Source organism: Ricinus communis, chromosome 8 (assembly GCF_019578655.1).
Source record: "Ricinus communis isolate WT05 ecotype wild-type chromosome 8, ASM1957865v1, whole genome shotgun sequence".
Taxonomy (NCBI): Eukaryota; Viridiplantae; Streptophyta; class Magnoliopsida; order Malpighiales; family Euphorbiaceae; genus Ricinus; species Ricinus communis.
This window is the reverse complement of record NC_063263.1, coordinates 5,745,688-5,759,473: the sequence shown is the minus strand read 5'-3', so window position 1 is coordinate 5,759,473 and position 13,786 is coordinate 5,745,688. Positions and strand designations below refer to the sequence as shown.

The 13,786-nt window shown below is 30.8% G+C and overlaps 1 protein-coding gene across 8 annotated transcripts; it reads right to left on the bottom strand.

The window, feature by feature from the left end:
• Positions 1-6,872: 6,872 nt before the first annotated feature.
• LOC8277198 lies at positions 6,873-12,111 on the bottom strand. 8 transcript variants are annotated; one of them, XM_048378462.1, is made up of 7 exons: positions 11,612-12,111; positions 10,205-10,301; positions 9,914-10,134; positions 9,582-9,840; positions 9,063-9,242; positions 7,236-7,391; positions 6,873-7,157 (listed from the first exon to the last, which is right to left on the bottom strand). In XM_048378462.1, the coding sequence occupies exons 2-7, from the start codon at positions 10,226-10,228 to the stop codon at positions 6,981-6,983; spliced, it is 1,017 nt and encodes a 338-aa protein (XP_048234419.1). In that variant the 5' UTR covers positions 10,229-10,301; positions 11,612-12,111; the 3' UTR covers positions 6,873-6,980. The 8 variants fall into 8 exon arrangements, with proteins under 8 accessions (XP_048234419.1, XP_048234418.1, XP_048234423.1 ...); XM_048378461.1 differs by having other exon boundaries at positions 10,205-10,334; positions 11,612-12,110; XM_048378466.1 differs by having other exon boundaries at positions 9,914-10,041; positions 11,612-12,108.
• Between the last annotated feature and the right edge of the window lie 1,675 nt (positions 12,112-13,786).

Genomic DNA, 13,786 nt, shown 5'->3' with positions numbered 1-13,786 from the left:
ACAACCTATTAGAGCTCTCGTTAGAAAAAGAAAAGGGACATGTTGCAAATATATTTGAAATATGTTGATGGAAATTAAGTAATGAATAAACAGTAAATAGATAAAAATAATACCAAACAATTATCAAATAAGACTATATTCCACACTTCTTACAGAGTAAAGACATTTGATAATAAAATATCGACTCACTTTCAATCCACTATTTAGAAAAATTGTTAATCAACCATTTCAACAAAAAAAGTAATGTTTAAAAATCTTAATACCAGTTTCAAAATCTCTAATATATCTCTTCATGTCTATATGTTGATTGAATTTAAAGCTTGAATAAATACAGACACATTCTATTTTGTGCTAATATTTTTAATTAATAAGATGGGGCAATTAATAATCAAACACTGGCTAAATCTTAGATTGCATTGCCATAAATCAAAGGAGAGAAATTAAATGGCAAAGGAAAAAAAAAGGAATGTTTCTCACTTTGGTCTTTTTCATTTTCCAAGTTTTTTTTTTTTTTTTTTTTAAAGAGAACCCTTTCCTTATTTTTAAAGAAAAGGAAACAAATTGAAGGGCCACCAGTAATGCAAGACAAAACTCAAAATATGGTGTGTTTGCATGGATCCCTTCATGCATTTTGTAATATTATCATAAAGCATGATGTTCCTTTTAATTTGCGAATCATGTTTCATTCTTTCCACTAATGATGATTAAATAATTATATTCAAGTAAAAAGTGTTTTCTTTTTCATCAATATTTCTTAGGGAATAGCCTTTCCAACCCAACAAAGAAAAACCCAATTCTAAACTTCAATCAACCAATACAGAGAGTTTTGATTTGTGACCTTCCAAAGATCCAAAGTAATTGAAGTTCCATTGGTTTCGCACCTTTCCTTACACACCTAAAAAGTTTAACCTTTATCATTTAGAAAAATGGAAGAAGACATTTGAGGTCTAGCTTAAATGATAAAAGAGTTTGCTCTTGAAAGTTAGAGGTCTCGAGTTCGAATTCTATCCTCTACGTTAAGTAAATTTTTGTCTTTATACTGAGTATTAAAGAATGACTATCTCTATTGTGTAGTCCACGGCCAGTTCACCCTTCTATTAATTAAAAAAAAAAAAATCTAAGGTGACACTCCTTTAATCAAAGCAAAACACATACAAGTTTTGTATTGGCTTATGAAATTCTAAATGTACTAAGAAATAAAAGCTTATTTTCCTTGACCAAAAGCCTTCACGTATTGGATTCTTACAAAGTCTATCATCACTTTCCAAAAGTTTTGGTCAAAGATTCAATTTCTCTATTAGCTTCAGCTTAAATATAAATGAATCTTCAAATATGAAATCAATATAGTACACACTCACTTCTTTGCTTTACATCTTTTCTTTGTGCATTTCTTGGATTATATAATGTCAATGTTATGAGTGAGGAAAAGGGAAAAAAATTGAAAACGTTTGGCATGAAAATATACAGAAATACATTTGCCTTTTCATTGAAAGCACGGCTTGCTATTGAGTATTTTCTTTTTTAAAAAAAGTATGGCTTGCCATTTGTGAGTTGCCTAGCCAATTTTCAATTATTGTATAATTAATTAACATAGTCGGTGATTAATGATCATCAACAAAGTAATTAGAATCCCAAAGAATATATATAATTAAAAACATTTACCAAAGCAACTCCAACTATATTATAATTTAAACCCATAGTGGTAATTGTTATTTATTTAGTAGGAATTCTAGCTGTATATTATTATCTATTTAAGTAGTTTTATTAGTTTTATGTTTAATTTTAATTTTTAGGAGAGGGAGATAAAAGAGTGTCAATGATGTGACATAAATACTTAAAAGAGGTTAAGATCTGCATTGTAAAATGTCATTCCAAGCCCTAACTGGTCTTATAATTGGTGCTGTTGAATGGGGAGATAACCAGCTATACAAGGCCGTTTAGAAGTGCAAAAGTGGCAAAGTGCTAGTCCCTAACCGACCCTTTGAACAAAGAGGGAAATAACCGGTTAGAAAGAACTGGTTAGATATCGGGTAGACACTTTAATAAAGTGTTTTAATCCTATGGGACTCTAACTTGATTCTTACGAGGTTTAAGGTTTGAGAGGGTATAAAAGGTTTAAATTTAGTTAAAAAATGAAGTTTTTAATAAGTTTTAAAAATTAGAAGGTGGGTAAAGGCAAGATTTAGAAAAACACTTAAGATCAAGATTGAAGAAATTTCATCGAGATTCAAAAGTTTTTTTTTTAATTTAATAAATTTATTTATTTTTATTAATTTCAATTACATTATGAGTAGTTAAATTTCGTTTCCAGAATTGGATGGAAACCCATTAGTTCTATTTATGATTTGATTTAGTATTATTTTTTTGATTTTTGATTCAATTATCATGATTTATTATTTCTATGCTTCATGTTATTGTGAATGTTAGCTAGGATCCAATACTTACAACATATTTAGATTTAAAGCATAACAACGAAAGTTGAAGTTTAATATTAATTTTAAAAAATTAAGCAAAGGCATTAACACTTATATATAAAATTTAGATTCTTGAAATTTATTTTCAATTTGCCATAGAATGTAGAGAATTTAGGTTAAGGTCTTTGATCACGACAATAGGTAAGAAATTAACCTAAATATAGTGAGTATGACTTGAAAGAGTATATTTGTTAAAATAAGATAATTAAATTATTTTTAAAATTAATTGAGCTAGATTAAAGGAATAATTTATAGAATTATAAAAGAATTAGTGTAATGGAAACTTAATTCTATAATTTAATTCATTTCTTTATTATAATTATTTAATTTTAATTTTAATTATTTTAATCCACTTATTTTTCCATCACGCTTGAATTTTCAATCAAAATAATCAAAGAATAGATATGGCTAGCAGGTGTGGTAAACTGAACACCTTCTGAATAATCAAATGAAGCTCTTTGTCCATTGAGTGAAAGCATCCATCCCAATAAGAATGATGGCATATTTAAGTAAAAAAGGGAGTTTAATATAATTTGTTAAATATGCCATGTCAACTCAATTTTTATCATTTTTACTGCTTTATTTTTTTGAGTTTGTCTCTAAAAAATGCATAGTTTGTTTCATTTTTAAAAGATAAAAATGCAAAAACCAACTATTTTTAAAAGATAAAAATGCAAAAACCAATTATGTAAGAAACTTTTAAAAACATATAAAGAAAATAGAAAAGGAAAAGGAACAAGTAAAAATAAGTAATGTGAAACTAGCCCTAAGGGACATGTGTGGTCGTCAAAGTGCAATTAATACTTTTTAGGCAAAGCTGTGTCACCATAGATGGCAAAATAAACATTGTATAAAATCCAAGTAATACTCACTATGAACATTTCAGGCGTTTTTTAAGTGACAAAAGCGATTATTTTTAAAAAATTTCACCTTCTTATAGTATGGGACTTCACCTTTATATATCGAATGTAAAAAAATGATTATTCAAAAAAAATAATTAACATATAAATTGACCTTCACATCTAATATGTTAGTGCAAACCGATCATCGCCTCGAGTAGTTGAAAATATATTAAATTATTTGATATTTTTTTATTTACGTCTAATAAATTATGAATTATATATAAAAAATAATAATTATTTCCGTAAAAAATTAATATTAATATCAGAGGACAGTGAAGAAAGTAAAAATCGAAAATCAAGACTTTCTAAAAAATGATGATATAAATCAAATCTTTCGGTAAGGATGATGAAAGCAGGAACCATCTGCATCAATTGTGACTAGAGGTCACTACCATGTATTTTTTTATTAATATTTCTTTTTCATTTCATGTATTTCTTTTCTTTTTTTCATGAATAGAGGGAACTATAGCATTATTGTTAATGCATATAAAATTCTAATTTTTATTATATTAAAACAATTCCGTAAATTATAAGATAACCATACATGACTCATTTCTACATAACAAAGATACATCTTAAATGTCTCATGTGGAGAAGATTAACTTAGCTATCAATGTCCAAAGGTTTCGTGTCCTAAAAGAACATATTCCCCAGTGTTAATGAAATCTTGTCTATAAACCCATCAAACTAAATCTTTCCCTAATCCAAACCCAAAAGCCAATAATTGGTTCAATTTATGGGTGACCCATGTTCTGGAAATCACAAGCAGAAAATGTCACTCTCATTCTGTTGATATCATACCATTATAATTTAATCTGTAATTGCTAGTGTGATTATAACTTATCTATATTATATATAAATATATAGTTTGATGCTCAAAAAAGCTACTATCATTAACAAGAAAAAAGTAATTGTCTTCCACATCAAGCCAATGTAAAGTCAGAGAAATATTTTCCTCTTGAGTGGAGTAGGCATATAATTCTCACCCTCTTCCATTAAGCACAGAACTTTGAGATAAAACAACAATTTTTATTTATTTATATATTATATATATATATATTATGTTAGTGCCTCAAATGATAAAAATTATTCTGAGACCAGCTTGTTTAACAGTCTGTATATTAGAAATATGTTCACCAATGAATGAGATTGACAATCTCATGCGTTTTTACCCACTTCATAAATCATACATGTTTGTCACCTAATTCAAGTGGTTTAGTTTAATTACTCCTCTATTTGCTAATTGCTTGCAAAAACAATTACTAGCCAATCAAATTTTGACTTTTACTAATAAATGAAGATTTTAGATAGAGTTCTGTTTTTTTTTTTTTTTTACTTATATATATATAGGAAAAATCATTTCTCTACGGTTGCTAAGAAGGCGAAAACTCATCTAGTGTTGTTTTTATTTATTCATTAGAGGTTAAATAAATTCATGATTGTCTAATAAACACTTATTATAAAATTAATAGATTCTAACTCATTGCAAAAGGAAAAACTCAAACGTAAAATCTCTATAATTCTCATAATTAAAAATACTGATTGGATCAATTTTTTTTTAATTTAATGAAAATTTGATAGTAGGAAGATGATAATGTTTTGGTAATAAAACTTATTATCTAATATTTATATATAGTAGTGTAATACCACGTGTTCATCACCCAAAATTATTGGAGTTGTCTTTTAGTTTTAGAGTAATTCGCAAATGTGGATTAGGACATGCTTGCATGTGTAGAATATTCATTATTGGAGTGAAACATAAAGGTTGAATGTAAGAAAACCCCCGCAGTTCATCTTCTTCCACTATTGGATAATCAAATCCAGTTTTGGGATTAACTTTCTTTTTAATTTAATATTAATATTCAGCAAAGATATTCATTTGTAGCAGAACATCAATGAGTTCCTCATGTTCAGTTCTTAAAAAGATCGACTTTTCAACTTTCACAAAAAGCTATGGCCGACCTTCATTTACTTTCTTTTCTATAATCAATTAAAGTGGATTTCATTTAATAAACCAGAGGTATAAAGCAGGAAAAAAAAAACATCATTATAATATTGAAGAGCTTGAAATCAACAAAAAAACAAGCTCCAGAGATGTCAAATTCAATACAATTCGGACCCCAAAAGAACAAATCCGGTTATAGGCAAGCCATTTTTTAAAGGGAGTAAACTTGAAACCCGATTGATAGATCGGGTCAGGATTCCAAATTTCAGTGAGCAAAGGATAGCTGGATATATCCAGCTTCCAGCAGCATCCCCCTCCATTGTTTTACGATCAAAGCTTGTCCTGTCAAGCTTTTGAAAGCAAAAAATAAATAGCCAAAAAGAGGCATGGCGTGGCCAAGACAAGCTTAGAAACTGTCTCATGCGAAAGAAACACATTAAAGAAAAAAGATCCCATAAAATCCATTTTGATTACTCCCAACAACGCATGCTTAAAATGATACATAAATATAATGAAAGTGCCAAGAACATTGTAGAAATGGGATTTGATTTGTCTTCTTTCTTAATGTAAAAAGAAGCGACGCTTCCACTTCTGATTTAAGTAAATGATAAGCCCTTGAGCGCAAAGATATGTCTTATCCATAAACATTATATATCATCATCGGGCGAGGTGTCGTTTAATAATTTGAAGTTCCTTTCTTTCAACTTCCTTTAATTCTAATCATTTTTTAGAAGCTTAATACAATTTCACAGACAGTGTGCAAGATCTCCAATAATGCAACATGAAATCATCATTCATTACTGGGTACTGGGCACAAGAAATATCCAAGAACAGGAGAGAGAGAGATGTGGAGATACATTTATCACAAAATAAGCAAGCATAAAAAGATTACCAGAAAACAAACTGCAGGGAAAATAAAATTTAGATCCCCTGAAAATTTCACCAATTTGTAAATCCAATATTGCACAGTTGAATCTTCACTGGGGTCAATAATGACCACAGCCCCTTACTAATCCACCCATAGCTCAGCTATCAACCCAGACTAGTAGTTCTGAGCTGTTTTTTGTGAGTGACATAACAAGAAATTATTTACACGAATAAGAAAGGCATTTGGATGGATGACTGTTCTGATATAAACACTAGGCCTAAGGAAAACTGTACAAGTGTTCCTTTTTTTCCTAAACACTGGGGACAAAAGGGCTCCTAGTAGATAGAGGGTAGCAACTTATCCCACTTGTTTCTTGATATGCAAATTGCCCTAAAAGGCCTGATGCCATATTTGTTGGAGAGAAACATTGAATATGCGTATCAATCAATAATTTCTGCTTACGATAAATTCCCTCGGTTGAGGTTTGCAAGTGATCTGTTGCATCTCATTGCATATAGTGGAAGAATATGTATCTTAACATATCAAAGGGGATCCTTTTGGTGAGTCTTTTTCAGGGCCTCAGGTTGAGGCTTTCACCACCTCTCCAGAAAGGGGTGGTAAAAGACCTTGTCATGAATCTTATAGTAAATCTTATAGTAAAAGACCTAACAACAGGCAAGTCCTTGTCAGAAGATATATTCTCCTTTCAGACGTCATTTAGCAAATTACAAGATGTTGAAATTTCATATTTGTGAAATGTACAGTGCATATTTCAAGAAACCACAGAAAACTCACAAAATATAATCTGCATAATTTAGGAAATACTTATATTCTGATCCTTCAAGTGTCCTATAAACTTCCTCCCAATTATAGATTTGTTCAGAAAGCGGTTTAACATGAATCTTCACTTGATGGCTCACTAGATTTCTGATTGGAACTCTAAGAAACTCTTGTGCCTCGGACAAAGCCTGCATATGGTATATTGGATACAAAAATTCATATTTCCAATAAAATCAAATGATGTTGGATTCATTTGCTCAGTTTACCTTGGGATTTTTCATCAGGTCCTCATAGTATAAAAGTAAATGGCGACAGCTCTTGAAGAATTCCAAAGCTTCTGTCATGGTATGCTCAGCACTGGAAAGGTCTGATATCAAGGCGCTAATATTAAGTACAGGCTTAAACTTTGCAAGTAAATTAGCCTGCATTGAATCACAGATGGATAAGTACATAGTAAATGACTTCATAAGAAGTTGATGAACTGCATGAACAAGATTTTCTTTTCTTGCCATGAATTGGAATATGGTTCCACTCAATCAGCCTTGGTAGTATGCAGACAACAGATTGCAACTCCAAAGACTTAAAATTAAGTTATACAATCTTGACATATTCAAGCAAATTCCAAATTGATAAAGTAATAAATGGAATTCCTTTATACATTTTCATAAAGTTCTCATAACGACAGCAGACTAATTTTTAGCATAAAACAGCTAATAGTTTTATGCTTTTTCTTTGTTCTCGTGTGGGATTAAGGAACTTCAAATGCAAGAAAATTGTGACAGAACCTAGAAATAACACTCTAAACAATAAGGGTGCTATATAGTATGTACGCTGGCCACATGCTATGTTTTATGTTTTGAGTTTCAATGTAATCCAAGAGATGACTAAACTTCCTAAACCAAGTTGCAGAGTAATAAACTGATAAAAACATTGATTAATGTCAAAGACATCTTGTTCTACTAGTCTTATACCTATTCTTAATCTGCCATGTTAGCAACATCTTGTTCATATTGTTTATTCATATCCAGAAACCCAATTATGAAAAAGAAAACTTATTCAACTGGTTCCTTGCATTCAAAATCATTTGTTTAAATAAATTGACTTCATTCACAAAATATCTCCAATCCTTGATGCTCGTGTCTTTGAACCAATGCAGCATTATGAGCACCAAGCATACTAGTTATCTAAGATTCTAAATTTCTTATCAATCAAGAATACTAAGGAAAACGCATTTATGCAAAACACAAAGGAGGCACTGCAGTTGCCTGCTTTGATCATGATCACTGCACCTCAGTCTTGCAACTTCTGTATAGTAGCATCTTAAAGAAATTATCGTGCCAAGATGTCTGAAACACTCATGAAACATTGTGGATAACAGAAGTCACGCTGTGAACAAGGTTCACTGAGAGAGAGTGAAGTGAAGTAGAAGAAACTACTAAGGGGTTTTCCCAAAAGCTCAAGGCCCTTAAATAGCACTTTTAACTGAAATATGCTACCATTAAAAAAGGTATGCCTGATAAAGTGACAGCATCAAGAATGCCACCTCTTGATATGGGGTATTTCTCTTTTCTGGCCTAGTGGTAAATTAAATGACTTGTAACAAAAATACATAGAAAAACATAGAGAAAAGTGTCCACATCAATAAGATAATCTCCCATTCTTAATTGGTATCTCCATTTCCTCAAAAGCATCTATCTTATCATCACCAAACAGAAACTACTGAACATAATAAGTACAAAATTTTAGTGGTTGCTAACGGAGGCAAGATCAAACATAAAGATTGGCTTGATTGCTGCTGGTAAAGAGTACAAGCCTGTAAGAAAAGCAATCCAGCTGAGGCCTAACAATTAGAAAATCAACTCAATTTGGTTCATGCAAACCTTCGATAATAGGACATATGAGTTTCAAGAGAAAAGTTGATGAGCTTACAACCGAGCAAGAGAAAGTGTTGTGTTTATGATGCAGATAACAGAACATACAATGGAACTGACAACCAATACCATGGATTAGGCAAGAATTTACAGAAGGTACGGCCATTTGCAGAAACATGAGCAAACACATGCAAGGAGAGTAACAAGTAGACAGAGAGAGACCTCTTCCCTAGTGTGCACATGAGACTTATGGGTGCCATTAATTTGCTTTGCATCTCTATCATAGGCATTAGCCAGCACAGATACAAGCCTCCGCAAAAGATTTTTCCGAAAGAGAAATATTACAGACACGCCCTTCTGATTAAAATAATCCATGATTTCTCTGTGATAAACCATTACACCCTGAAAAATAGTTTCACAAAATCCAATAATTATCCCATACAAACAATTAGATTGATCTTAGATCCTTCAGTGGAGATAACAAAAGAAGCATCTTAATTTTACTTGTGCAGAAAAATTTACCATACATTGAATATTAAACAGCTCAACATCATTTATTCAGGAGAATATCTATATTTTTGAAAAAGGAAAGTTGAAACCTATCTGTAACCTCAGTACTTCATTTCAGGAAAAGCTATAAATATTACACATAGTTTCCTTCTGACAGCAGATTCAGGCTAAGCAATTCTACAAACAAAAAGAGACAAGTCTATTAGACAAGAGAAAAGCCATTCATAAAACCTGATTAAGCATCCATTTAAATCCAACTGCGGCAATGCAGTCATTCTTTGCAGCGCTACTGACCCATTCTAAGCCAAAGACAGTATCTAATGTTGCCTGAATGGTTGATATACTGCTTCTTCTCTGTTTCACTGAAAAAATTTCCCCATTTGAACTTACATTGGGGTGACTGTTTAACAAAGTTTCAAACCACCCACTTCCAGATCTCTGCATGGACATAATAACAAAGAATCGAACTGGAGTGCATGCACATTCCTCCCTGTTAGAGCGAATGGATAAGTCAGAGATAACCGTTATGAAGCAAGTGATATATATAAAAAGAATGGTGCAACCTGCTATAAGTCTTGGGATATGGAAAATGCACATAGTGGATTTCTTGAGGTGGGATGTCATGGATATAACAACTACTCTTCATGATATCCTTGATTGATACTTCTTTTGATATTAAAGGAAAGGAGATCTGCTGAAGGCATAGATAGCAAATGTATACGCCAAATCCAATTACAGTGAAAAGAAAAATTGATTTCTTTGATAACTTGGATGATAAAGTAATCTGCATAAAAGATAACAGAAGTCGTTGATTTTAAATTGGGAACTTAAAATTTTAAATTTGGAAACTTTACCTCATTCATTGCTGTGTTTTTCATAAGACAATTGCTGACAGAACATCATTCCATTGAGCCTAGCTGTTGTAACTGAAGTAACAGCCACTCTGAGCCTCTGAAGATATTATAACGAGTTGTCTCATTGATGCTGTTCGAAGATATATATCACCAATGGCACAAAAAGGAAACAAAAATAACATTCTAATTGCATTTCTAACTGGGTATTTAAATTGCACATAAAATATCAAAATCTAAATGCATCTCACTGATAGATACCTATACAAATTCCTTTATTTTACATAACTTGAGCACTACCAACACTTTAACATAATCTAAATGGTGGATTTTTATAAACAGAGATGCTGACAGAACATCGCTTTATTGAGATAGCTAATGTAACTGATATAACAACAAACTCTAATCCTCTCAAAATATCAGAACAATGCTGTTTGAAGATATCACCAATTCCATTGGAAAAAGGAAACAGAAAATAACATTTTAAGAATATATCAAAATCTAAATGCACCTATACAAGGTTACTATACTAAGTAAAGGGGTAGCCGATACTTCCATTTTACATAATCTGAGCACTATCAATAAATAAAATTGATCAAGCAATTCTCTTCCTTTGCTTCCCTACCAACAAAGCATTCATAGAACATATGCAACCGGTGATCCTAAATCAAAACCAAATACTACAAGCAGAAAAATACAATAACTTCAAAAGGTTTAATCACACTAGTAAAAAGTTTAAAAACAAACCCAGTAACACGAGAGTCTAATAAGCAATAAACGTGCATTAGTAACAAGAGGAAATGAAAGTAAGAAACTTTAAGAAGTAAAGAAACAAAAGCACAAAACTTTACCCAGTAGAAGAGCTGAAGTTGAAATAGTAAGCAGCAGGCATGAGCCATGTGCTAATAGGTGAATGCGTAAATGTGTGTCATTGGAATACACGCCACAACTTCAAATCGACAGGGAAGAAATAAAAAGATTTCGATTTTTGAATTTGAAGGATTAAAGGAGATTTTGTTTTGTATTTTATTCTATCTTTAATTAATGGATAGAAAACAGAGGTCAAAGAGTAAAGGAGGACTGTTTTGAATAAGCTAGGCAGTTCTTGTGTGGAGGGTGTTACACCTGCTTTGGACAAAAATTAAGGGCAAAAAGTACAGAAAAGCCCTGAACATATTAGGGAAGAACAATTTAGGTCTCATGCTTCAAACAGTTTCAAATAAATCCTTTTCCTTTAAAAATATTCAACTAAATCAAATAGATAATGGGTTAGAAATTTCTTCAAACGTTGTGGGTCCCATTTATACTGCACATTAGAAAATTACTTATTTTTCTAGACAATAATAATCCAATTAAAAAATCATAAAAGAAAACTTATTCATTAAAACTTGAAATAGAAAAAACACCAACCATTGTTAATATTACCACAAATACCACCACCAGTACCAACACAATTAGTTAACACCACCACCACCATATTTCTTTCAAAGATATGAAGTCAAGAGGAGCTAGCGTGATCAAGAAAAGGAGCCATCACAAGAAGAAAGGGTCGCCGCTCTGGAAAGAGAAGAGTATTGATTCTAATGAATGGATAGAAGCACCACCGATTGGCAAAGAGGCACCGCAATTGATAAAAATGGTTGTCGTTTATATCCTACAAAACAAACACATGGAGAGAGAGAGATAACATCGTCGTCATTCTCACCACTACTGTCACTGTCGTTTCTAGCAATAGCATCGTTGAGCATAATGGTTTTGGATTACTAATACTAGTCATCAGTTTTGGATTTTTTGCGGGTTCCGAGTTTGGTTATTGATGCTGTCAGTTGAGCACAATGGTTTAAAATTCTGATTACCATCAATTTTGGTTGTTAATGCTGATAATCGATTTTAGATTTTTTTTTGGGTTTGAGTTTGTTTTTCTTTTAAAAGAAAAAAGTCTGAGTTTGTTTGGATAGTGAGAAAGTAAAAAGTGAGATGAAAAGTTAGAAAATAATGTTTTTAAATTTTTTATTATTTAAGTTTAATATTTTTATCTTCATTTTTATTTTTTAAAAAGAAAAGAAATCAAGATGACATAACATTATTAGTTTATTATTTTAAATGATTCTCACCACTGACATAATAGTTAACACCATTGCCAATTTAGGTTTAATTGAAATTTAGAAAAAAAAAAAAAAGAAGCCTACTTGAGACGTTTTGAAATATGAGGGTTAAATTTTTTTTTCTTAATTTTTGTAGGGGCTTTTCTATACCTTTGCCAGAATCAAGCAAAGTCATTTGGTTTAAAAAGCTCCTTTGTAAGTGCTTTTTTAAAAGGAATAAGATTCAATTTGGCTCTCGAATTTTATAGTCAGGTTTAATTTGGCTCTTTTTAACTTTTACGGCCAATTTAACCTTTAATCTTCTCGAATAGGTTCAATTTAGCTCTTTTCTAAGCGAGTTTGTTGCAAGCGCTATAACAACAGCGTAAAAAACGGCCAAATTGAATCTGATTGTAAAGTTTGAGGGTCAAATTAAACTCTAGCGATAAGTTAAAGAGTCAAATTAAACTTTATTCTTTTTTTAAGTTAAAAGTTAAAAAAGATAAATATAAATTTTTAAATTACCACAAATCACTAACACATCAAAACCAACTCATCAACGCCGCCATTATTTTTTCACAAATCAATAAAGAATTACCAACATTATCACTAGAAAGTCAAAGCATATATGAGATTTTATAATCCAACACCATCATTGTCACTTTTTTATCAGTCTCCACATGATTTCTACCAACTAATTCAAAATCTAAAATATCTAATAAAAATTTTAATATATAAATTTAATTATATAATTAAAGCAATTATAATTCAAATTATTTTTGAGGATCAAATTAAGCCACATAAAAAGTTGAGTAGTTAAATTGTGCCTATATTAAAAGTTGAGTGGCTGACTCTTTTAAAAAAGGGCTACATTGAACATATTCAAAAAGTTTAGGAGCTAAATTGGTCATAAAAGTAAAAATAGTGAAATTGTATATGACTGTAAAGTTTGAGAGTCAAATTAAATCTTATTCAATTTTATTTTATTTTTTTTGAAATGAGAGTCCAAATAGACAAGTTTACTATTAGAAATTTACTATGAAATGAAATTAACCAAAACAACTCTTAAATTAAAGAATCGGGTTATATATCCAATTTATTTTTAAAAATATATAAATTCTTAACTTTCTTTTTAATCCTTACAGAAATATAATTTAGTGCCAAAGCTTTGATGTTAAATGTTAGGCGCCTTACAAAAAAGTGGGATTTGATGCTCAATGAAGTTCTTTTGCCAAAGACCATTTTAAATCAAACTCTTAAATAAAACATCAACATAAACAAAACAACAGACTTTGACCCAAATGCTTAGAAAAAAATGAACCAGTATTATTCAAAATATTGACCCATTACTTAGGAATAAAGTGCAATTTCGCCACTAACCTTGTTACATGGGCACAATTTAATTTTTTTCTAAATTTATAGATTTTTTAGCCCAAACCTTTGTATACTTGAATCAAATTAATCCTTCTTTTTTTAAAGAAAAAGAGAGAAAATTAATCTC

Coding starts and splice junctions, on each gene's coding strand:
- LOC8277198 (XM_048378462.1), bottom strand. CDS start 10,228: ATGAAAAACACAGCAATGAATGAG. Junction 9,243..9,581: donor TTAAATGGATGCTTAATCAG/GTTTTATGAATG, acceptor ACTATTTTTCAG/GGTGTAATGGTTTATCACAG. Junction 7,158..7,235: donor ACCTGATGAAAAATCCCAAG/GTAAACTGAGCA, acceptor TACCATATGCAG/GCTTTGTCCGAGGCACAAGA.